Source organism: Bombina bombina, chromosome 4, assembly GCF_027579735.1.
Source record: "Bombina bombina isolate aBomBom1 chromosome 4, aBomBom1.pri, whole genome shotgun sequence".
Lineage (NCBI taxonomy): Eukaryota > Metazoa > Chordata > Amphibia > Anura > Bombinatoridae > Bombina > Bombina bombina.
Genome location: NC_069502.1, coordinates 336692792 through 336717435, shown reverse-complemented (window position 1 = coordinate 336717435; position 24644 = coordinate 336692792). Strand labels below are relative to the sequence as shown.

Here is a 24644-nt window from a genome sequence, read left to right as displayed (position 1 = left end):
TGATGAATTAAAGTGCCCTTGTTTTTAATAGGATTATTAAAAACCGGGCACTAATTCATCAAAATTGACCTTCACTTTAAAGTGAATGTACATTTTGATGCTAAAGTGCCCGGTTTTTAAAACTTTGATTAAAAACAGGGGCACTTTAATCCATCAAAATTTACATTTCACTCATGTTGTGACAAAAAACTTACCTTTTAAACTTCACAGCAGCTCTAGCTTCCTCTGGTCTCACAAGCCATTTCTGATGTCAGAAATGATTGATAGGTCATCCTCCAATCACAGCTTCCCCCCGGGGGATTCAGTGTCTGATTCACTGCTGTGATTGGAGGAAGCCGGATGCCTCAGTTTAAACCCAGGAAGAGGTTTTGAAACAGGTGGAGGAAGCTGGAGCTGCTGTGAAGATTAAAAGGTAAGTATTTTTTTTTTTTTTTCTCAACAGGAGTGAAATGAAAATTTTGATGAATTAAAGTGCCCCTGTTTTTAATCAAAGTTTTAAAAACCGGGCACTTTAGCATCAAAATTTACATTCACTTTAATCCCTTAATAACCATATCCTGTAGTTATGGGGTTTTCTGCCTATAATAGCGCTAGCGGCGAGAACCACAATATTACACCCTCCCTCCTGCAGGCTTATTAAAACGGCACAATCATGCCGTAGACGGCACTATTACAAAAAACAAGCCCCCTAGAAACACCACATCGCTGGTCGTTAAGGGGTTAATAGCCAAGTGGTCTGTAAACTTAGCTTGGTAGTGTGCCCATTAAATATATCCTGGGGAGAGAACACTTATCAATGTTTGAAAATAGTTTGATTAATCAATGTAGCCAAGACAATAGTCAACTATTGCTTGAGCAGGGATGTCCTTAACATTCAGGATATTTTAGGTATTTATTCCTAGGTTTTTATATAAAGATAAATGTGAGTGTTGTCGTTTCCAGAATGTGATCGGGTCATGGTGGGCGTGCCTAGCGTCATAGGGACGTTCCCCTGACCTGATCCCATCACTGAAATCTCGCAATCGCATGCACAATCGCAGGATTTCAATTTGTTTACATCAGAACGTTCAGATGAAGACAAATTAACCCTGTCATCAAACGGTTAAAATAAGAACGTTTGCTTGAAACCAGTTTCTTTTAATATCCTTTGGTAGGTAAAGACAAAACAGCCTTTAAAATGCAATCTTAGAAGAACAACATTTAAAGTGATATGAAACACAATTTTTTTTTTTTCTTTCATAATTCCGATAGACAGATTTTTAAGCAACTTCCCCTTTTTCTCATGATCAATTTTATTTGTTTCTTGGTATCTTTATTTGAAAAAGCAGAAGTGTAATATTAGGAGCTTGCTTATTGGTGGCTACACTTAGCTACCAATCAGCAAGCGCTTCCCAGGTGCTGAACCAAAAATGTGCCTGTTTCTAAGCTTACATTCCTGCTTTTAAAGTAAAGATATACAAAAAAAAATTATATGAGTAAATTAGAAAGAATCATGAAAGACAAAATGTGGGTTTCATATCCCTTTAATGTGATCGATAATTATAAGACTTGTAGATTGCCACAGAAGACCTTTTCTGCAGAATGTCTTGTCCCATCTAAAAAGGACAACAAAGCCCCAAAATAGTAGCAAGTCTCCTCAAAATGACAGACATGACAACCCCAGGCATGTTCTAAACTTCTGTGGTCCTTGTCATTTAAATGCAGCCATATCCCTTTAGGCATTTTGGGCAACTACTCAGATATACATCTGAAATCCCTCTTCATCCTTAGGGAGACTTTTTTTTTTTTAAACCCATTATATCTTTTTTTCAATGTTTAAGATATATTTGCTTGGTTGCCTAAATATTTCTAATGGTTTTTACTAATACCTGAACAATAAAAAAAGTTTCTTAACCCTGGAGACAAATTGATGTTATACCCATGTTCTTAAAGTGAATGTCAACTTTTATGATAAAGTGCCCGGTTTAAAAAAAAAAAAAAAAAAAAAACTATTTAAAACAGGGGCACTCATTCAGGAAAGTTTACATTGCACCGGATTTTACAAATACCTTCTTCTCCTGAAACACCGGATCGCTGATCCCACACCTGCAGCTCCTCTGTACTTAGTCTGCAATGACGAAACCAGCTCTCTCCAATCACTGCTCCCCCCCCCCCAGGAGCGTTCATCTGGTGAGCCCACGCGGTGATTGGAGGAAGCCGGTTTCGTCATTGCTGTGTTAGTACAGCAGGAAGAAGCAGGCGGGCGATCCGGTGTTTCAGGAGAAGGTATTTGTAAAATCCGGTGCAATGTAAACTTTCCTGAATGAGTGCCCCTGTTTTTAATAGTTTTTTTAAAAACCGGACACTTTATCATGAAAGTTGACATTCACTTTAAGCTCAAAGGGACATAAAGCCAAAATGTCTTTCATGATTCAGCATACAATTTGAAATAACTTTCCAATTTACTTATGTTATCAAATTTTTATTTGTTTTCTTGGTATCCTTTATTGAAAAGCAGGAAGTAATGTTCAGGCGTTTGCATGTGTCTGCTGTACTATGTGGCAGCAGTTTTGCAACACTGTTATACATTAGAATATACCCTTTTAACCTTAAGGGGAAGGTGGGAAAGAACTTGAGATGACAATCTCAGACCTTACTCCAGATAAACCTAGGTACTGGATAAGGTAGTGCCTAATGCCAATTATATTATGGTAAAAATTAAAGAGAAAGGAGACAGGGACATTAATATGGCACACTTGGGGGGATTGTCATCTCAACACATGATAGGTAGGTGATTGTGTAGTGTGATACTATGTAGTTATTATGAATTAGATAAAATATAATCAGTGGTGTGGACCATGCCACTTTATGTTAAAACACATTAACATATACATAACAAAAAGAAATTCAAAATAAATTAAACAAAAAATATATTTACAAGCACTGCTAACTCTCTGTATAAGGAGTGACCTCCTGTAACTTGCACAATTAATTGTTAAGTGCCAGGGTAAGGTATCGTAGTACTCTTGTTTATATAAATAAATTTATTTTGAATTTCTTTTTGTTATGTATATGTTAATGTGTTTTAACATAAAGTGGCATGGTCCACACCACTGATTATATTTTATCTAATTCATAATAAATGTTAAGTTTTAAACTAACTACATAGTATCACACTACACAATCGCCTACCTATCGTGTTGAGATGACAATCCCCCCAAGTGTGCCATATTAATGTCCCTGTCTCCTTTCTCTTTAATTTTTACCACTGTTATACATTAGCAAGAGCACTAGATGGCACGCTACCTATCTATCTCCAACAAAGAAGCAAGTTTCATAATAGAAGTAAATTGGATTTTTTTTTAAATTGTATTCTCTATCTGAATCTTGAAAGAAACATAATTGAACAGTTGATCCTAGATATAATGTCCTGCTTTATTGTCCGTATAAAGGAGTTAATATTTAATCCGTGGTTTGACGGATGTATATGTTAGAAGCCATTCATAATTTTGAACATTCAGATTGATGTGTTTATCATTTATAGATGTCTAATGATTTAAAAGTTTGGAATACAGTGTTAAAAGCTGTGACCCATGGGTTTGACCAGCTTTAATTTAAACATGCTATTTTGTTTACACTTATTCCATAGCTTGCTTAAAAAACAAAAACATTCTTTATAAAGCCTCTTCCCTTTTAAGAATAAAAATCTTTCAATGTCCTTTGATGCCTTTTGAAAAAGCCAACATTATAAAAGTGATTTTAAGAGTTTCTCAGCCCTTTTATACATCTTATCTAAAGGTGGCAAGCTGACTGTCATTTATTAGCTAATTATTGTAAATAATTGTAGTCTGCTTGTTTGTTCTACAGTACTTAAATACTATGGGCTCGATTTATCAAGCCGTTCGCCCCCCCCCCCCCTTACAACTGCAGTTTCTCACAACAGAACCTGCAGTCAGTAGTTATCAAGCAGCAGTCATCAGACCACTGCTTCCTAGGTGGAGAATTTCAGTCTCCCCGGTCTCGTCCAACCAGGGAGATTGACAGCTCCTGCCCATGCGGGATTGGCTTTGTGCAGGTGTTGCACGCAAACGCAAAATAGCATTTTTGTGCAATGCTGAATTCCGGCAGTAAATTGCTGCCCGCCATAGGCAAGCTGGGGCGGACAGGGGCAAATATGTATACCCCTGTTTGCCCTAGCTTGATAAATGGATCCCTATATGTTTAATTTTTTGTTCTTATCCAGATGTCACATGGCAGTCATAGAAACTGCTTCTATACATTATATAGTGTAACTTGAAACCATACAGGATGGAAAAGCTACATAAAGTCAGTTTACATTCTTTCTAGATCACCTTAGATAGAGGTGTTATCACAAAGGCAGAGCATGTAAAATTTGTAGCTAAGAAAATACTTGTAATTTAAATACATTTTGAACTTCATGCACTAGATCAGCTTGCAGGAACAAATTTAGTTAAGGATTAGTGAGCTCTTTTAATGGAAGGCATAATTTGCTGTTCTCATACCTCAAATGGCCCTGTTTCCTGAGAAAGCTAACCCTTATTACAGTTATGAAAAAAGTAATAAAGTTAAACCAGTCTTGACAAACCAGGAAGCCACTGGGACCTATAAATTAAACCTTGGATTAGAATCTCCAAGACACCCATGGGTGCCCCCAGCTGGTCGCTATCAGCCACAGCTGAAATTTAGCTTGGGGCGGCTGGATTTTTTTTTTTTTTTAATCCTGTAGCTGTGAAATACAAATCCAACTTTTATTGGATTATTATATAGTGTGTGTAAAATGTTCTGGGGATGGCCAAAAGTTTTTGGCTCCTAGGTTTAGAAAAAAAATTCTCAAGCCCCTAAAGGGACACTCGAGTCAAAATTAAACGTTCATGATACAGCATGCAATTTTAAACATCTTTCCAATTTACTTCCATTAACAAAATGTGCACAGTCCTTTTTTTTATATTTATACTTTTTCAGTTACCAGCTACAACTGAGCATGTGCAAGAATTCACATAATATACGTATATGCATTTGTGATGATGGCTGTCACATGGTGCTGGGGGATGGAAATAGACATAACTTTAAATTTTGTCAGGAAAAAAATCTACTTATGTGAAGTTCAGACTAAGTGCTATTGCATTGTCTCTTTATCATGCATTTGTTGATTATGCAAATCTACTGTATTTACTGGTCCTTTACATAAGAATAATTCTGATTCTTCAGTTCTAAAATAATAACCTGCTGACATTCCCTCATAGAGCATCCATTTTTGTCTTTAAAACCCACAACTAGATTTAGAAACTAATGTTCTCACACCCTTTATATCTATTATATTTGCTTTTTTTTATATTATAAAGTGTATTAGTATTTTGGGCAAATACAGTACACAATGTGTTAAATTTGTATTATTTAAACACATACAGGTTTGGAGTGTATACATTAATAGTTTCCTTCAAGATCTTTAAGCTAATTTGTACACAGACATTTATTTACGGGTACTTTTAAAATAACCTTTTTCATGCATAAAACATTTGGAATATTTTTTTTTAATATGCATTTTGCTCCTTTTAAAATGTTCTGCCCCCAAATTAAATTGATTGTATGGTCTGGGAAATGTCTCTAAAAGTGATGGTAAATCCTAGTGTTTGAAATGCTAGGATTTACCATTGGTACAAATAAAGGGGACTTTCAGTCATGAGGTATAAAATACTTCATGCTGGTGCCATTATCCTTCCTAAGCTTTCAGCATTCGGAATTCTTAATCATAAACCCTCTTGTATAATATGATGGTGTAACTTTTCATTTTTGTATGATGTTTCCTTATGTTTAATAAAGCTTGTTTTAAAAAAAACCCCAAAAACTTCATGCTAAAATCTCTGTTTGCAGCGTTAGCTGCACTGATCTGCTAAGGCAGCCCAAAGCAGAACGCTTTTTGGCTGAGAGGTGACGTGTCCACCTCTTAGCCAATAGCTGTGAGGGTAATCCGGCTTAGCGCCGGCTGACGACGGATTACCCGCACGGCTATTGGCTAAGAGGTGAACACGTCAACTCTCAGCCAAATAGCGTTCTGCTCTGGGCTGCCTTAGCAGCTCAGTGCGTAAAAGCTGCAAACAAAGGAGCTTTTTTAGCATGAAGTATTTTATACTTTAACTGAAAGTCCACTTTATCAATGTTAAATCCTAGCATTTCAGAAACGCTTGGATTTGCCATCAATTTAACTCTCCCATATATTTATTAAAAAAAGAGAAGGAACATTATTAAATATTGAGAGAGGGGAAAATAATCATACATTTTATGGCTTGAGGGAGGGGGGATACAGAGAATGATATAAACTGTTTCTTAGGATGAAATTGCTAAGATACATTTTCCTACAAGTTAAAATTATGCTATATATTTAAAAAAAAAAAAATTAAATTTTCTATACAAAATCACAAATGCATACTAATAAAATAAGCACTACAGATGTATAAATTAATGGTCTTCAGCTTATTTACTTTCTTTGGTTATTAAAGTGATGGTAAGGCTAGGATTTACCATTGGAACAAATAAAGGGGACTTTCATTCATGAAGTACTTCATGCTGAAAGCTCTTATTTGTTCCAAGCGATCTCCACTGAGCTGCTAAGGCAGCCCACCGGCAGAATACTATCTTCGCTATCTGGCAGAGAGGGGAGTTTTCCACCTTTTTAGCCAATAGCATTGCGGGAAATCCGGCTTGGCGCCGTAATATGTGGCGCCAAGCTGGATTTCCCATACGAGGTGGAAACATCGCCTCTCTGCCATATAAGCAAAGATAGCGTTCTGCCGGTGGGCTTCCTTAGCAACTCGGTGAATGAGATTGCTTGAAACAAATAAAGGAGCTTTCAGAATTAAGTATTTTATAAGTCCCCTTTATTTGTTCCAATTGAAAATCCTATCGTTTCAGAAACGCTAGGATTTACCATCACTTTAATGCTGACAAGCTGTGCCATAGGAAATTACTTCACACTCAAGTTCAGTTTTTAAAAGTTTGCCGTAAAGAATTTAAAACTAAACCTATTATTAAGTATGTGTTTAAACCTTTGGCTTCCAGATAGGGCTTACATGGATAAAATTAATTGAATCCTGTCCTGCAACCTAAGGGATAAGCATTGATGACCATTTCTGAAAATAAAGTTCAATAAAAAAAAGATGTATTTGTTAGTAGACGTGCAGCCCAGAAAATTTTGTTTTGGACAAATTATTCATTCAGAATATTAAGGAAATTTGTTTCCCTGAATATTTGATGGCTGCACTATTAGTTTTTCATTTTAAAACAAAAAGAAACCTGAATTTAAACATTTTACGTTTTTCATTAAAATGAATGTACATATTTCAAAGCTACAGGGGAGACGTTCACCTGTAGCTCCAATACTTACCTTTATGTGCTCATCAGATCATGGAGAGCACGTTAAGGTAAGTATTAAACCCTTTAACAAATCATCAGCATTTTTCGTTTTGTTTTATTTTCGTTGGTGCATTCTTGAGATTTGCTTCGGTAAAGGGAATGTCAATTTTGATGCTAAAGTGCCGGTTTTTAAATATTCGATTAAAAACAGGGGCACTTTAATTAATCAAAATTTACATTTCAAAAAACTTACCTTTTAATCTTCACAGCAGCTCCAGCTTCCTCCACCCGTCGCAAAGCCTCTTCCTGGGTCTTAAATGAGGAATCCGGCTTCCTCCAATCACGGCATTGAATCAGACACTAATTCCCCCCGAGGGGGGGGGAACTTAATTGGAGGATGACCTATCCATCATTTCTGACGTCAGAAATGGCTTGCAACGACCGGAGGAAGCTGGAGCTGCTGTGAAGATTAAAAGGTAAGTATTTTTTTTTTTTTTCTCAACAGGAGTGAAATGTAAATTTTGATGAATTAAAGTGCCCCTGTTTAATCAATTTTTAAAAAACCGGGCACTTTAGCATCAAAATTGACATTCACTTTAAAATGAAAATTCCCATTTCTTTCCTAAGATATGGAGAGTCCACGACATCATTCAATTACTAGTGGGAATATCCCATTTTTGTGATGAACGAATGCCCATGTCTATTTGTTAGACTGCGTAATTTAACTTTTGTAGTAAGTTGCCACGATAAGCTGCTGGCAATTTTTTACATAGGTAAAACTATAACATACACATTTTGCATAAACAACATTTTTTTCTACAAATCTAGACATTGAAGAAATTTGTAGTTTTCATCATTTTGTTAAATATATTAAAATTTGTAGTGATTTAGAGCAGGGGTTGAAAAATCTGTTTAAAATTTCAGAGCCAGCCCAGTGCTATTTGTATATGGATAAATGGAAAATAATCCAAACAGTTAGGAGTGAGGGGTAATGTTCTAGGAGCCAGAGGCTCCCTGGATTTATTGAGACCTGATTTAGAGAGTTTCCAGCCATTTCACAGGAGGGGCCACATTGGGATATTTTTATATTTGTGTCAAGTGAGCACATTTTTAAGATATTAATTAAAGCCAATATAATTTATATTTAAATGAGCAGTTCATTAAAGGGCCAGTCAACCTAAAAATGTTCCTAGATATGTGTGAGGTTATTGAAGCTAAAATACATCAAACAGTATCCCAAAGTAGAACGTTAAGAAATGTATAAGTAAATCAACTTATTATTTCATCCTCGGCCGTTTAGAAATTGCCGCCTGAGCCATCCTACGTCATCCTGATGTTGTATTCAGTTTACCCAAATTGAATCTAGTCGAATTTGCACGTTCCCTTTATTTGCGCATGCGCAATGTGGGGATTATGCTCAAGGGGGGCTTTTTGTTGCAGGAACTACTAACAACCCTCAGTATCGTAGCGGTTATCAGCGGACCACAGTGTGCAGCTCCTTAATATTACCTCTCCAAAAGCTATTCATCATTAGGATATTGGGCGATTGAACCAAGGCTTATAATTGACTCCTCTACTTTCAAATAAGGTAAATGGAATACTGTACCTAACAGTCGATTCCCCCCCCCCCCCCCTTGAGCATAATTGGTGCATTGCGCATGCGCAAATAAAGGAACACGCAAATTTGACTAGATTCAATTTTGGGAGACTGAATACAACATCAGGATGATGTAGGGGTGGGAGGGCCCAGACAGCAATCTCTAAACGGCTGAGGATGAAATAAGTCGATTTACTTACACATTTCTTAAAGGGATATTCCAAAAATTTGAAACCACATGGGTGCATTTCGGTATTGAACAGCTATTTTGTAATATACACGCATTAGCAAAAATGCTTCTTATAAAAGCTATAGCTGTTTCAAAAGTGTATTTAAGTGTGCACCAGCATTTTAACCTCTTAACAGCACTTTTCCATTTTGTGACTGCTTGGGACCAGGGCTATTTTTACATGTTTGCGGTGTTTGTGTTTAGCTGTAATTTTCTTCTTACTCATTTACTGTACCTACAGTCTTTCTCACCATTAAATGTACTTTCTAAAGATACCATTGTTTTCATCATATCTTATAATTTAATATAAATAATATATAAAATATGGGGAAAACACTTTTTTTTTTTTTTTTTCCTCTAACTTTGACCCCCAAAATCTGTTACACATCTACAACCATCAAATAACAACTAAAATAAATAGTTTCAAATTTTTGTCCTGAGTTTAGAAATACCCAATGTTTACATGTTCTTTGCTTTTTTTGCAAGTTATGGGGCAATAAGTTAAAGTAGCACTTTACTATTTCCAAACCATTTTTTTTTTTTTTCCTTTCAAAATTAGCGATAGTTACATTGTAACACTGATATCTGTCAGGATTTCCTGAATATCCCCTAGATATATAGATAGATAGATATTCAGGAAATCTTGACAGATATCAGTGTTACAACGTAACTATCGCTAATTTTGAAGAAAAAAAAATGGTTTGGAAATAGCAAAGTGCTACTTTTACTTATTGCCCCAAAACTTGCAAAGAACATGTAAACGTTGGGTATTTCTAAACTCGGGACAAAATTTAGAAACTATTATTTTGGTTGTTTTTTGGTGGTTGTAGATGTGTAACAGATTTTGGGGGTCAAAGTTAGAAAAAGTGGTGTTTCCCCCCCCCCATATTTTATAAAAAAAAAAAATATATAGTAAATTATAAGATATGGTATCTTTAGAAAGTCCATTTAATGGCGAGAAAAACTGTAATGTGTGGGTACAGTAAATGAGTAAGAGGAAAATTACAGTTAAACACAAACACCGCAAACATGTAAAAATAGCCCTGGTCCCAAGCGGTCACAAAATGGAAAAGTGCTGTGGTCCTTAAGGGGTTAAAATGCTGGTGCACACTTAAATACACTTTTGAAACAGCTATATCTCTTATAAGAAGCATTTTTGTTAATGCATGTATATTACAAAATTGCTGTTCAATACAGAAATGCACCCATGTTGTGGTTTCCAATTTTGGCTGGAATATCCCTTTTTTAAGAAATGTGTAAGTAAATAGACTTTCATCCTCAGCCGTTTAGAAATTGCTGTCTGAGCCCTCCTACCCGTACATCATCCTGACGTTTTATTCAGTCTCCCAAAATTTAATCTAGTCGAATTTGGGTGTTTCCTTTTATTTGCGCAATGTACTGATTACTCTCGGGGGGGGGGGGGGGGGGTGTTGCAGGAACTACTACAACCCTCAGTATCGTAGCGTTTGTTCTCATCAGCGGATCGACTGTTAGATACAGTATTCCATTTACCTTATTTGAAAGTAGAGGAGTCAATTATAAGCCTTGGTTCAATCGCACAATATCCCAATGATTAATAGCTTTTGGAGAGGTAATATTAAGGAGCTGCACACTGTGGTCCGCTGATGAGAACAACCGCTACGATACTGAGCGGTTGTTAGTAGTTCCTGCAACAAAAAGCCCCCCTTGAGCATAATCCCCACATTGCGCATGCACAAATAAAGGGAACCCAATAGTAGGCAACCCCTAAGTTTTGATCTAGGCCTGTTTTGGTATATTTAATGCCACCATTTCACCGGCAAATGTGATCAAATATAAAAAAGTTCACTTTTTCAAAAACTTTAGGTTTCTCACTGAAATTATTTACAAACAGCTTGTGCAATTATGGCACAAATGGTTGTAAATGCTTCTCTGTGATCCCCTTTGTTCAGAAATAGCAGACATATGGCTTTGTGTTTTGGTAATTAGAAGGCCGCTAAATGCAGCTGTGCACCACACTTGTATTGTGCCCAGCAGCGTCGGGGTTAATTGTAGCTTTAGTGTAGAGATCAGCCTCCCACCTGACCCCCCTCAAACAGCTCTCTTCCCTCCCCTACCTCACAATTGTCACCGCCATCTTAGGTACTGGCAGAAAGTCTGCCAGTACTAAAATAAAAAGCATTTGATTTTAATTTTTTTTTCCCCAATAGATTCTGCAGTGTTGGATCCCCTCTTAGCCCCCAACCTCCCTGATCCCTCCCCCTCTACCTATTTGCCGCTATCTTGGGTACTGGCAGCTGTGTATTTATTTTTATTAAAATAAGATTTTCTGTAGTGTAGCAGCCCCCTCCTCAATATCCTACCTCCCTCACCCTCCCAGATCCCTTGCCCAACATCCCAGATAGCCCCACCATCGCCGTCCAGAACACATTTTTGCAGTGAAAACGGGAACCCAGGACATCAATGGGCCGCCTCCCTGCTGCTGCTCCCACGCACCATCAATGCCGATGCAAAGAGGGCCACAGAGTGGCTCTCTGCATCGGTGGCTAAAAAAAGGTATTAGTGATGCCTCAATACTAAGGCATCACTGCAACACCTTGAAAGCGATCACAATCGCTTCCACCGCTTGAAACCCCAGAGGACGTACAGGGTACGTCCTTGGTCACTGACAGTTTTTGTAGGACGTACCCTGTATGTCTTTGGTCCTTAAAGGGTTAAACGCAACACTTGCTCAGAAAGCCTAAGGTGCTTGTACCATCTGGTAATGACTCAATTTAATTGTTAACATGATACAAGCCCCAGTGATGATCTGAGCAGCTGCATTATTTAAAATGTGGGGCAGTGATAGTATCTAGCTATGCTGTACATGCAGAGAAAAATGTTAACACTAAAAGTGATTACTTTTACTAGAAGCATTTTTGCTTCTGGGGTTTCGAGCGGTGGAAGAGATCGTGATCGCTTTCAAGGTGTTGCAGTGATGCCTCAGTATTGAGGCATCACTGTAATACCTTTTTTATGTTTATATTCAAAGATGTAATTAAATCTGAGTGCAATTTTTTTTTTTTTTTAATTGCCCCTTTTCCATACACAATGTTGTTCTGATTGGTTTTTGTGTTCTATAGGGCAAATACTAGTTTTTTATTTAAAACGGCAACTGATAACTTTCTTATCATATAGTACTGTACCATCTTTCTGATGGTACTGTGTATACAAAATATTACAATTTTTATATAAAACTGCCTTCTTGGTTGCATGTATAAGCTATTATGACATGTAAATATTGCCTAAATGACATAAGATTTTATTTACATGTGGCAAAGATAAAAATCTTCAAATATTCTGAAATCCAAACATTTTCTGGAACTAAGCAATTTGGATAAAGGGGTTTGTGCCTGTATAGCTATTTTACTAAATAAGGGGTTGAAAAATCATTTGAGCTTGGTTTCCCAAAATGTTCTGTTCTGGCTCCTAAAGTAAAAAAAAAAAAAAAATATATATATATATATATATATATATATATATATATATATATATATATATATATATATATATATATATATATATATATATATATATATATATATATATATATATTATACACACCCCAGGTTATCTCCTTTTTTAACATGCTTTATTTTAGGTTTTTGTTTCATTTATAAAGTTTCACATTAGTTATTAATTACATTACACTAACTTGAACAATTTATCCATTATCAGTGCAGTAAAAGTATTTTTTGGCATTGTGCTTCAATAACACGCTTTTAGTTGGCAATGTAAGTGGGTATTAGATCTGTGGCCAGAGCAATGCAAAAACATTCAAGTGGGCTGCAGATCACCAGTTATACAGCCCTATTCTAGATATATAGATACAACTCTCGTGTGAGGAAAAACTTCTCCATATTGACCAAACCATATCTGAAAATCATGAGGTCCCCCTTTTTTTTTTTTTTGTTATTTGTTTTCTATAATTTTGTATTTTTACAGTAGATTAGTCTCCAGCAGTACATTGCTTATTACAGAAAGTAAGTAGATATATGGGAACATAGCTTAAATATTGCTCAACAAACATGTAATTTTTATAATCTTATAAATTGAATTTTTTAAATAAGAAATCAATGTCCAAGTTATAATGGCAGAATTAATATTCTACTAGCAAACTTTATTTTTCCAGTGTGCTTGCTCTCTCTTCCAGGGGGCTATATATAATTTTTTGATACCCTGGGCAGCTTGATATTGGTAAAATAAACTTGGACAGCTGAAGGTGAAGGTTTGAACATGTCTGCAGGAAAACTTAAATTTAGTTTCTGTTGCCGTTTAGTCGGTTGGAAGGGAAAAAAAATCTCATGTAAATATATATATTTTGGTTTGCAAAATTTAGATTGATTTTATTTCCTATAAATTAGGACTCCATGTCCACTGATACTTGATCAGAGCTACATAAACACCAAAAATCAAGTAATCAAAGCGGAAAGGAGAGTACTGAAGGAGCTGGGATTTTGTGTTCATGTGAAACATCCACACAAGGTAAGTTCCCGATTTATTTTCTTGTGTTTGAAATATACACTAATCTTTTAGCATACAGTATTAGAAAAATGTGTTCACTGCGTTTAAAGGAAAATATATATGTGTGTATGTATGTGTGTGTGTATATATATATATATATGTGTGTATGTGTGTGTGTATATATATATATATATATATATATGTATGTATGTGTATATATATATATATATATATATATATATATATATATATATATATATATATATATATATATATATATATATATATATATATATATATATATATATATATAATGTGTGTTATTCAAGTCTGAAGCAATACTGACCAATTTGATGGAATTTGCAGAATATATCTTAAAACACAGGATAAAAAGAAAGTGTTAGAGGTCTGAATGCAGGGGGAGGAGGGCATCTTAAAAATCATGATGGGGGTTTAGGAGACAGGCAGATAGTGTCAGTAAAATATGATAATACACACAGCATATACTGACCTAAAGTTATATATCAACATAGAATCCATATAAATAAAGATGGGAAATTAGATATAAAGGGGGAATATAAAATCGTCAAAAAAGGAGAGGGGAAAAAAGGGGGGAATAATAATGACAAAGGTGTGGACATAGGCTTACCTGCATATCTATGCATAGAGAGTGTGGAATATACAATGTAATTAATTGACTACAATATATGAAAGTACATTACAAAATTTTTTGATATTGATTAAAAAAAAACCAGAGTCCACATTTAGTCCAGAATTTAGCAAGTTGAAGTGCATTATTTTCATTTCAAATGTTTTTCTTTCCATGGTGTGTTTGAACTTGCCTCTGAGAATCTTGATTTTGAGGTTTTGGATGGAGTGGTCAGGTTGGGTGAAATGGTGACCAACAGGGGTACAGTATTTGGTTTCACAGTGGTTTTTGATTGAGTGTCTGTGTAAGTTCATCCAAAGGTGCAGTTTTTGGCTTGTTTCTCCAATATAGCATCCCACTTCACATGCAGTGCAATGTATCATGTATACCACATTTGCAGATATACATGAATATGCCCCTTTAATGTTATAGGATTTGCTCTTATGATTATCTGTGCTGATTTCACAAATCTTTTGCATAGTTTCCATAGATCTTTGTTGCAGCGCTTGGTTCCATTCTGGGTGTTCCTGTTATTTTGAGATATAGATAGATAGATAGATAGATAGATAGAGATAGATATATATAAAAATGTTTTTATTTATTTAAGGGTTTATGTAGTTTTGTTTAAACAAAGAAACATAGAATTTGAAGGTAGATAAGAACCATTCAAGTTAACCTCTGTTACATGTCTTGATTTTTTTTTTCAGATTATTGTGATGTACTTGCAAGTTTTGGAATGTGAGCGTAATCAAACCCTTGTTCAAACAGCCTGGTGAGTTGGTTTTAATTTATTTGTGAGCCACTGTAATTGTTAAGACAATAATGTGTTGATGCATCATGGAGCCATTGATCACTAGAAATGTAATCAGTTTAAAGCCCCCTTTTTTTTTTTTTACTGTTTCTCAAGGCTGTAGTTATGTCAGTTGTAGATCACAGCTTAACATTTTTCTTTTTCTACTCTTTGGTTAAAGGGTAGTCCATGATGGTAAGTCATAGAACTCTGCACCACAGCCACCGCAAGGCCTGATTGGCTGCCCCTCTCTTCAGCCAATGCAGTGCAAGCTCTCATCCGAGATTCACTGAAGTGGTCCATATTCATCTGGCTGCATCATCTAGTTCAATCGTGGTGCCAAAGGATTTGTATATTTGCTTCTAGAAGTGCTTTCTTGTTTAACTGTTTAGAAAGGGAAATGCTTACACTTTTCTAAGTTTTTATTCAAGTGCAGCTCCTAAGAGTGAGTTGGATGATTCCTATGAAAAGGTACTGTTCAAAAATTGCTGTTGCTATGGGGGGGCCATTAGAAATGTTTTGATCAGAAAATTAAACTTTTCTTGATAGAGCAATTTTTTATTCAAACTGATATATTAAAATAAAAATATTAAAATAGTTGAGTTTACTATGGTTAAGAGATAGATATATAGATATATGATATATATATATATTATTTTTATTTAAATTCAGTATCTCCTAATTGCTTTGTGAAAGAAATGTTTTTGCTTAAACCCTTATCAGATTACACAATTTTTTTAAAAAAAAATGTCCGATATTTAAAATAAAATCCACATACTGAGTGTTCGAAATATAAGCTTTATGCTAAAACTATACATTAAAGGGGCAGTATACACCAATTTTCATATTACTGTATGAAATAGACACTACTATACTATAAAGAATAATATGCACAGATATAAAACGTTTAAAAACTTACTTAGAAGCTCCCAATTTAGCTCTGTTAAAAAGGTAGCTAGAACACTCACTGCAAGTGGGACAAACGGACACTCCCCCTTCCTCTGCATATGAAGACTTTGCACAAACCGGTGCAAGCTGGAGTAGGTATACGTCGGTTTTCTAAAACTTTGGGGCTTGGTTAGGAGTCTGAAAATCAAAGCAATGTTATTTAAAAATAAGCAAAACTATAACATTTATGCAGAGAAAAATTGTGTATTTATGTCCCTTTAGCACAACTGTTTGTCCAAATTTTTTTTAACTGGCAGCAGAACACATTTTTACAATAAAAAACAAAAAACACACACACGGTTTCAAAAAAGGTAGAACTAGAAAGAGGTAGACATATCACTGTTAATAACTTATTCATTCTTTCAGAACCTTTTCAGAAACTTTGCATTCAAATGCAAAAATGTCAACATGACTACGTGCTCATGGCTGAGACTGGCGCTGGCTCTTTTTACCAAAGTAGTCTAGCTGCAGACTGGAGCTCCACTCTAGACAGGAAACATGTGACCTCCACTCAAAGCTTTTTTTTTTTTTAATCAACTTTAATGTAACAAACAACCTATAGACAATCATTCTGAAAACGAAACATTTTGCAGCTTTCTTGTTCTTCTTAATGTGCACTCATAGTGGTTTATGCTGATTGTCATTTATAAGGTAACCACTGTGAGTGCACATTAAGAAGAACAAGAAAGCTGTAAAATGTTTAGTTTTCAGAATGATTGTCTATAGGTTGTTACATTAAAGTTGATTTAAAAAAAAAAAAAAAAAGCTTTGAGTGGAGGTCACATGTTTCCTGTCTAGACTGGAGCTCCAGTCTGCAGCTAGACCCTTCTCTACTGCAGGCAAATTGCTTGCAAAAAGGAAGAGGCGCTCAGATGGTGTTTAGGTGCATGAGATGATATAAGTAGGGTTTTTCCAATTTTATTTAGGTGGGATATTTATCTTAGTTGGCTCCACCAATTCAAGGGGCCTCTTAACAAAGTAAGTCTGGACTTCATTCTAACATAAACATATCTTGAATATCTATATGCATTGGTAAACAACCAGCTGTAAGGGGAAAAAATATCTAGACGCTCTTAAAATAACAGATACAAATTTATAGAGGTTGAATTTGGTACTTATTACAATTAAGAATACAAAAAAACTAAAGTCAAGTGCTAAGGACTATAGATCAATAACAGGATAAAGCCTTACACATTTATCTATATCAGGGGTCTCAAGCTTAATGTTCCTGGGGGTCACTGGCAAAAATTAACAGCCCCAATAATTGATTTACCTGTTAAACAAGGGAGGGCCGCATATGACCCCGGGGCCGGTACTTTGAGACCACTGATCTATATAGTACATATAATCAGCTAATTGTGCAAACAAATAATAGTGCACATCAATTAAAATAACAAATCTCATTAATCTAGGACTAGGTGTAAATAAGCTCTGCACTATATCATGCACAGCATAGTCCCAAATCACCTGATTTAATATAAAGAATCCAAATGACTCCTATTTTATTTCTGGGTTGCACATAAGCCAGTAGTTGTAGACTTATTCTGTCCTGAAAAAAATGAAAAGTATACGTTCTTTAGGCTAAATGCATAACCATAAAACACAATACTATGTGCAGGAGCTCATTGGAGTGAAGCAGCTGGTGCCGTGCACAGACCAACTAATTGCAATCCAACTAATCAGATTATGAAAATAGTTGTCAACGAATTTCATAACCATTATATCGATTAGTTGTTGCAGCTCTAGATTAAAGGGATATAATACTCATATGCTAAATCACTTGAAACTAATGCAGTATAAATGTAAAAAGCTGATAGGAAAATATCACCTGAGCATCTCTATGTAAAAAAGGAAGATATTTTACCTCACAATCTCCTCAGCAGAGTAAGTTCTGTGTAAAAAGTTATACTCGGCTGCAGCCCAGCTGCAGGTAAAAAAAATGAAGGAATGAACAGCAGCCAATCAGCAGTGCTGAGGTCATGAACTTTTTTACTGTGATCTCATGATATTTGACTTAACTCTCATGAGATTTCATTGTAAACTCCCTTACACTGAATAGGGAAATAACATGAGTGCACGAGGCTCAATCCCTTAGCTGTTCCGGGACAGACATACTGATTTGCTGCTTAGAAGTCCTTTACAATGGAATGTGGCTACTGAGGAACTTTTGAGGTAAAATATCTATCTTTTTTACATAGAGATGTTCAGGTGATATTTTCTAGACAGCTTTTTACAGCTATGCTGCATCACTTTTCAGTGTTTAAACATTTGGGTATTATGGCCCTTTAATGAATGTCTTGATTGATGCATGAATACAAAATCCAAGATCAGGTTTATAAATTGCATGCTCTTAATTCGTTAGAGCATGTAATTTTAAGACAATCAACCCTTCACTACTGTGTTTAACCCCTGTGAAGGAGGTAAATACAGTAGAAGTGCAGCACTAATTAAAGAGACAGTAAAGTCAAAACTAAACTTTCATGATTCAGATAGGGCATGCAATTTTAAACAACTTTCCAATTTACTTTTATCATCAAATTTGCTTTGTTCCCTTGGTGGTATTTTTGAAAAGCTGAACCTAGCTAGGCTCAAACTGATTTCTAAACAGTTGAAAACCCCTTCCTAGCTCAGAGCATTTTGAAAGTTTTTCACAGTTAGACACTGCTAGTTCACGTGTCATATAGATAACATTGTGCTCACTCCCGTGAAGTTATTTAGGAGTCATCGCTGATTGACTACACTGCATGTCTGTCAAAGGCACTTAGATAAGGAGGCTGTCTGCAAAGGCTTAGATACAAGGTAATCACAGAGATAAAAAGCATATTAACCCCTTAACGACCATGGACGTACGCCACACGTCCTAAAAAAAAATGCAGTTAATGACCGAGGACGTGTGGCGTACGTCCTTGGTCTGGAAAGCAGCTGGAAGCGATCCTGCTCGCTTCCAGCTGCTTTCCGGTTATTGCAGTGATGCCTTGATATGGAGGCATCCTGCAATAACCCCCCTTGGCCATCCGATGCAGAGAGAGCCACTCTGTGGCCCTCTCTGCACCGGACATCGATGGCCGGTATCGTTGGTGGGTGGGCGGCAATCGGTGCTCTATGTGGAGGGGGGCGGGAGCTACGGGGGCGCGCACGGGAGCGCGCGCGTGCACGGGGGGTGGTGGGCAGGCACGGGGCGGGTGGGAACCGCTACACTACTGAAAAAAAAAGTTAAAAACACCAATACAGTAAAATGCAATCTAAGGGTCCTGGAAGGGGTTGGGGGTTGGTCTCGGTGGGGGGGGGGGGGGGAAGCTACACTACAGAAAAGGGCATTTTTTTTAAAAAAAGGCACATTTTGTTACAAAACTGGGTACTGGCAGACAGCTGCCAGTACCCAAGATGGCGCCCATTATTGCAGAGGGGAAGGGTTAGAGAGCAGTTTGGTGGGGGATCAGTGAGATTGGGGTCTAAGGGGGGATCCTACACATCAGCATATGTAAATATGTTTTTTTTTTTTTTTTTTTAAAGGGCCAAATACCTTTTATTTTAGTACTGGCAGAGTTTCTGCCAGTACTTAAGATGGCGGGGACAATTGTGGGGTGGGGGAGGGAAGAGAGCTGTTTGGGAGGGATCAGGGGGTCTGATGTTTCAGGTGGGAGGCTGAGCTCTACACTAAAGCTAAAATTAACCCTGCAAGCTCCCTACAAGCTACATAATTAACCCCTTCACTGCTAGCCATAATACACGTGTGATGCGCAGCGGCATTTAGAGGCCTTCTAATTACCAAAAAGCAATGCCAAAGCCATATATGTCTGCTATTTCTGAACAAAGGGGATCCCAGAGAAGCATTTACAACCATTTGTGCCATAATTGCAGAAGCTGTTTGTAAATAATTTCAGTGAGAAACCTAAAATTGAGAAAAAATTAACGTTTTTTTTTTTTTAATTTGATCGCATTTGGCGGTGAAATGGTGGCATGAAATATACCAAAATTGGCCTAGATCAATACTTGGGGTTGTCTACTACACTACACTAAAGCTAAAACTACCCCAAAAAGCTTCCTACATGCTCCCTAATTAACCCCTTCACTGCTGGGCATAATACACGTGTGGTGCGCAGTGGCATTTAGCGGCCTTCTAATTACCAAAAAGCAACACCAAAGTCATATATGTCTGCTATTTCTGAACAAAGGGGATCCCAGAGAAGAATTTACAACCATTTATGCCATAATTGCACAAGCTGTTTGTAAATAATTTAAGTTAGAAACCAAAAGTTTGTGAAAAAATTTGTGAAAAGTGAACGATTTTTGGTTTAGACTGTCACTTTAAGTCTGCTTGTGCAACTAGCACTGCTAATTGGATCAGTGTCAAATTCTGTTCAGGTCCAGCAAAGCTCTGCGGGTCCTGAGTGGCACTTCTACCGTTTTTAACCCCTTTGTGAGTGTTAAAGACACAAGTGTAGGGTCGAAAGTTTTAAAATTGCATGCTCTAGCGAATTAGAGCATGTTATAGCTCTTCAACTAAATTACTTTTTATATTAATGTACATTTTACAGATTTAAAATGTAAGCACTTGCCACATTGAGAAAACAAATATACCTAATGTGCTATAGTATTTTATTATTGCACCATTGCTTGTAGAGAACAGTGCACGTAACCCCAACAAAGGGGTTAAACACAAAGTTAGTGATCTCTATAGTGTCTGCACTCCATCCTGAGCCCAGCACAGTCAGTGATTGGCAGCTGCACCCATCTTGATTGGCTTAGCAACTGTGTTCCATTTAGATTACTAGTGCATTGCTGGTCCAGCACTGGCTTCAATTATATGATTAACACCTTTTTGGTGATAAATATACAGTTTAAATAATAAAATGTTTTCACCTTTAATTTCTTTCCAATGGTTTATTGAACCTGCTTGAGTGTATTCAATTGTTTGCAACCAGCTTCTTTACCTTTTATTTGTTGTTTAAAATTGCTGATTTTTGCCTTCTATGTCCTCACCTATACTAAAAATAAGAGTAACAAACATTTTCTCTGTAGAAAAGCTATGTAAAAAAAGACAATAGCACTGATTAATCTCCCAGTGGGGGGCATAGTGGGTTAGCTGGTTGTGCTTATTCAACATCCCAGCCATAACTAGCATTTCAATATTTAATATAAATCACATTAGTGGGCCTGCTTTACTTCCAGCACGGCTCTTTGTTATGGGCATGTCCTAGGTGATGGTTTTAATGGAACCCCCCATCTATTTCAAATACAAAAATACTACTTGTATTAAATATATGGGAAATTGTTCCTTCATATTTAAGTATACAAAGTCATTTGGAACACATTAATGGGACGTAATACTCGTATGCTGAACTGGCTGCTTGAAGTCTCTCTACTGTGGGGTGTGCATACTTAGGAAATTTGAGGTAAAATATCTTCCTTTTTTTGCATAGGGATGATCAGGTGATATTTTCTAACAAGCTTTTTACAGCTATGCTACACCACTTTCATGTACTTCAACATTTGGGTATCATTTCCCTTTTAAAGAGACCTTGTACACTAGATTTTTCTTTGTATAAATGTTTTGTAGATTATCAATTTATATAGCCTGTCTGGGAGTGTTTTTGTAACAATGTATAATTTTACATATTTTTAAATAACGTGCTGATTTTCAGACTCCTAACCAAGCCCCAAAGTTTTAGATGTATACTGATGTTCACAGATTTAAGCTTGCTCCTGTTTGTCTAACGGGTCTTTTCATATGCAAGGGAGGGGGGAGTATCTGCTTATCCTGATTTCCCAGCCCCTTTCACTGGGTGTCCTAGCCTAACCTGATCAACAGTGCTAAAAGTTTTTAAAATACATTAAACTGGACTTTTATATCAGTATCTATGCATGTCCTTTATAGTAGTGCAGTTTTTAAGAGACTTTTTAGTTTACTTTTTAATATCAAATTCTGCACAGTCTTTTTATATATGCACACTTTGAGGCACCAGCTAATACTGAGCACATACAAAAATCTACAGTGTATACGTATGTCTGTGATTGGCTGATCGGTCTCACGTAGGATAGGGGTGCCGGCAGATTGAAGTAAATTTTGACAGAAAAAAATTCCACTCATTTTAAAATGTATAGTAAGTGCTATTGCATTGTCTTATTGTATTATGCACTTGTTGATTATGCAGTTCTACAGTTTTAAAATACTTGTAATGCCGGGCTTGACAAACCTAGGAGCCAGGGAGCCACTGGCTCCTAGAATTTTACAATGGGCTCCTAACTTTGAGTTATTCCTCATATCTATAGACACATACCATTGACTGGCTCCTACATTTTAAACAGATTTGTTGATGCCTGCTTTAATGAATTGGTATTATTGCTCTTTTATTTTTCTGTCCTACATAGAACACAATCGTAATACAATTCTATTAATGCCATGGAATTGTTTTGTCTTGAAATTCAGTTATGAATGCTGTGTAATATTAGTGTTACACTCAGATATAATTTTTTTTCATTGGTTCTTTATTTTTCCCTCCATTATTATTTTGAAAAAAATATTCAAGCTTTAAAGTCCTAAATCTAAATTTTTGTATACGGATTTCATATTTGACTTCATTTGCTTTTACAAAATGTTAAAACATTCTACTGTTTTTGTTTAGGTTTTATGAAAACTTTTAATATTTGTAAATTGACAGATGTATTATCCATTTTGAAACGCAAATTACTTTAATAATGTTTTAGGTTCTAAATTTGTAGGCTTATGCAAAAATTCATATACCTATTTTCGGTGCCAGCTTACAAATATCCATGCACTTTCACACTAAAAAAAATACAAAACCAATCTGGCGCCAAAAATGGTTAGGCACACATTTCTATATCAAATGCAGATAACACATTTTTGTTCCATGCCTGTTCATTTTGTGTTAGATTGTAAACAGTCGTTAAATGAATTTATCAGTATTGTATTCTGATCCTTTACAAAAATGTACCAGATTATTCCATAGATTTATAGTGAATGTGTATCATATGTGTGTGTATGTTACGGGTAAACCTAACATTACCCAAGCGTCTGTGGGTAAAGCCCGATGCACTTTTATTCCCCCTTCTACACAATTTTTTTTTTTTTTTTTTTTGCCTCTGCATGTGGGGGTTAAAGGAAGGCACCCTGCCGATCCTCTAGCATCTACCCCAAGTGATCCTTGGGGAATGAGGTTTACAAGGGGAGCTTCACCCTCATTGAACCCCCCCCCCCAGGCAAAAGCAAAAAAATAGTGAAAAAGTGTGAATTACAGTGCATCGTATATATGTTTGATGCAGTGACTCAATGCACTCTGAGAAGATTTATCATGTTACATCGGGCTTTACCCACAGCCACTTGGTTAATGTCAGGTTTACCGGAGTAATGCTAGGTATACACAGACTCTAAATGATTAGAATATACCCTGTTGCTAGTTTGCAGGTTAGCTAATGTTGCATAAGTAACTTTTATATTTTGTCCTCTTACCTGAGAGCATCAACAATTAGTTGTTTTTTTTGTTTGTTTAGTTTTTTTATAGCTTTTGACGGTCAGTAGTTTTACAGGGATTCTAAAAAAATCATATTTCTTTCTAATGACACACTGAGTCCATGGATCATCAGTAATTACTAAATGTAATATCGCTCATGGCCAGCAGGAGGAGGCAAAGAGCACCACAGCAAAGCTGTTAAAGGGACATAATACTTATATGCTAAATCACTTGAAACTGATGCAGTATAACTGTAAAAACCTGACAGGAAAATATCGCCTGAGCATCTCTATGTAAAAAAGAAATATATTTTACCTCACAACTTAATCAGCTTAGCAGAGTAAGTTCTGTGTTAAAAGTTATACTCAGCTGCTGCCTAGCTGCAGGTAAAAAACAAAACAAATGAAGAAATGAACTGCATCAACAGTGCTGATGTCATGAACTCTTACTGTGATCTCATGAGATGTGACTTTACTCTCATGAGATTTCATAGTAAACTTCCTTAAACTGTATAGGGAAATAAGATGAGTGTTCACGAAGCTCACTCCCTTAGCTGTCCCGGGACAGACATACTGATTTGCTGCTTAAAGTTATTTACAATGGGATGTGGCTACTGAGGAACTTTTACATAGAGATGTTCAGACATCTTTTTTTACATAGAGATGTTCAGGTGATATTTTCTAGTCGGTTATTTACAGCTATGCTGCATCACTTTTAAGTGTTTCAACATTTGGGTATCATGGCCCTTTAAGTATCACCTCCCTTCCCTCAAACCCCAGTCATTCTCTTTGCCTGCGTTGCAAGCAGGTGGTAAAGTTTAGATGTCTGAAAGAAATTTCTTCAATCGAGTTTATTTTAAAGCAGAGCAGGTTTGCCCTGATCTTTTATGGGGTCTAGCTGTAGTCCACGTCAGTCTCTTCAGTAAAGCAGTGGTGGCTTTTAAGCAATTGGCAACTTTTGGGGTATAATCCCCACTGCGCCTTTCAAACAGTTGTTGCTGCCCTAACTTGAAAGCCTGAGTAAGATAATTCAGTCTTTCCTTTCTCCACAGGTCCATGTGAGGGATGATGCCTCTCAAACCTAGTGAGCTGTCCTGCTGCCGGGCATATTTACATTGAGGTAAGTGC

The 24644-nt window shown here is 36.3% G+C and overlaps 1 protein-coding gene across 2 annotated transcripts in view; it reads left to right on the top strand.

The window, feature by feature from the left end:
* Nucleotides 1-24644, top strand: part of CCNL1 (cyclin L1) — an 83400-nt gene that overhangs the window by 7005 nt on the left and 51751 nt on the right. For both annotated transcript variants that reach the window (XM_053710084.1, XM_053710083.1), the window contains 2 exons: nucleotides 13559-13679; nucleotides 15015-15079. In XM_053710084.1, coding sequence (XP_053566059.1) covers nucleotides 13559-13679; nucleotides 15015-15079 — 186 coding nt within the window. The remainder of the gene's footprint in view (nucleotides 1-13558; nucleotides 13680-15014; nucleotides 15080-24644) is intronic.